The sequence below is a fragment of the Dendrobium catenatum genome, unplaced genomic scaffold, assembly GCF_001605985.2.
Source record: "Dendrobium catenatum unplaced genomic scaffold, ASM160598v2 original_scaffold_282846, whole genome shotgun sequence".
Lineage (NCBI taxonomy): Eukaryota > Viridiplantae > Streptophyta > Magnoliopsida > Asparagales > Orchidaceae > Dendrobium > Dendrobium catenatum.
This window is the reverse complement of record NW_021601236.1, coordinates 98,713-100,518: the sequence shown is the minus strand read 5'-3', so window position 1 is coordinate 100,518 and position 1,806 is coordinate 98,713. Positions and strand designations below refer to the sequence as shown.

General features: G+C 39.0%; 1 protein-coding gene across 1 annotated transcript; it reads left to right on the top strand.

Annotated features, from left to right (window-relative positions):
- The first annotated feature begins 670 nt into the window (after window positions 1-670).
- LOC110115120 (eukaryotic translation initiation factor 1A-like) lies at window positions 671-1,196 on the top strand. Its single transcript, XM_020848257.2, has one exon. The coding sequence runs from the start codon at window positions 674-676 to the stop codon at window positions 989-991; it is 318 nt and encodes a 105-aa protein (XP_020703916.1). The 5' UTR covers window positions 671-673; the 3' UTR covers window positions 992-1,196.
- Window positions 1,197-1,806: the final 610 nt, after the last annotated feature.

The following is a 1,806-nucleotide window of genomic DNA, read 5'->3' as shown; positions in this document are numbered from 1 at the left end:
TCACCCGCGACCGATTTGTAGGTTGAAGTCGACGTTCAAGCGTGGTCCAGATTTCTTGTGCCGTGTGGAGGGTGAGTACATACGGCAAGATCGGTGCAGAGATAGTTGACAAGATCGCGGAAATGAGATTTCGATCGACTAGTTTCCACCGATTATACTCATCCGTCTCAGTTTCCGGAGGGCAGATAGCGGCTCCGGTAAGATGTTGATCATACCGATTTGCGGAAAAATGCTGATAGAGCTGTAATCTCCAGATTGCATAATTTTCGGTAGTGAGTTGGGTGGGAACGAGATTCTTGATATTTGAGATCAAGAACTTGAGGTGAGGAGGGATTACAAGTTCAGTTTCTTGATCTGATCAACCTGTTCTGCGAGAGATAGCAGAGCTAGCTTCGGCCATTGAATTCGAACAGAGGAACGATGACGGAAGAAGAAAGGATCAGCGAGAAAAGAATCGCGGCTGTGAAGCTGGACGCTCTGATACCATGATAGAAAACGAGAGCCGGTGAAAGCCAGAGAAAGATAGAGAGAGGAATGACGAAAAAGGAAAGTAATTTCATTCATGTAGAGAACAGTATTACAAAGCTATATATAGAAACAATACATGCCAAGAAAGTACAATGTAACCGGTTTATTGTAATAGGTGAACCGGTTCCTTAACAAGGTCCTCCGCATGCTCGGAAATGGCCGTTGCGAGGCCATGTGCATCGACGGAACCAAGCGCCTCTGTCACACCCGCGGCAAGATGCACAAGAAGGTTTGGATTGCCGCCGGTGATATAGTTCTCGTCGGTCTCCGCGATTTCCAAAACGACAAGGCTGATGTCATCTTCAAATACATGCCTGACGAGGCCCGCCTTCTCAAAGCCTATGGCGAGCTCCCAGAAACCACTCGCCTCAACGAGGGCATCGCTGGTGGCGTAGACGATGAGGACGAAGGAGCCGGAGACGACTACATCGACTTCGAGGATGAGAATATTGACAAGATCTAGTTTCCCACACGGAGCTACGCGCCACCATCACCAGAAATTATTTTGTGCAGTTCTGAGGTGAATTCTGACATGCGACGTCACGGAGGCCCAATAAATTCACTGACATGGCCTATTCAGATTTCAAATCTCTCAAAATGAAATCTGTTTCAAACATATATGTCATGGTTCCTTATTTCGACAGGGTGCAAATATCTCAATTTCACTCTTTTAGATAATCTCCAAATGCATTCGAATTCCACACACAATAATTTTTCATCAATCACATAAAATTTTTGTTATCATTAGTTAGTTTTACAATTATATAATGATGAAGAGTTTTATTAAAGATTTTCTTATGGTGATGGAAATGAAATTTTTTATTTGAATATTATAATCTGGAGATATGCTAATTATATCTCATTAATTTTATGAGATATGCATTAAAGTTTTTTAGATGTAAGATGATCATATATATAGTTATGGATTGTCTTGTCCATATAATTTTCTCATGAGATCAACATATTTTAACCAGCTAGTTTGACTGGAGCTCAATATAAGCATTTTGAGAAGTACAAGATTATTCATCCGTACATTGATGAAATTTTGTTATTTTGATATTTCTATTCGTTATGTTCAATTTGAGGTTAATTAATGAACACAGTTAATGTCATGATTTGATGCTATAAAAACGTACAAAGATCTCTTGCAACATTTATTCTTTAAATATAAGTAGTTTTAGTACTTATATGTAAGATATTTAATTTAGACACTGATTTTCTTATCTAAATATAAGTTTTACTTGCTAGCTATAATATTTTACCTAAATATAAGATTTT

What these genes read in the sequence shown, in the direction of transcription:
- LOC110115120 (XM_020848257.2), top strand. Translation starts at nt 674, where the DNA reads ATGCTCGGAAATGGCCGTTGCGAGGCCATGTGCATCGACGGAACCAAG.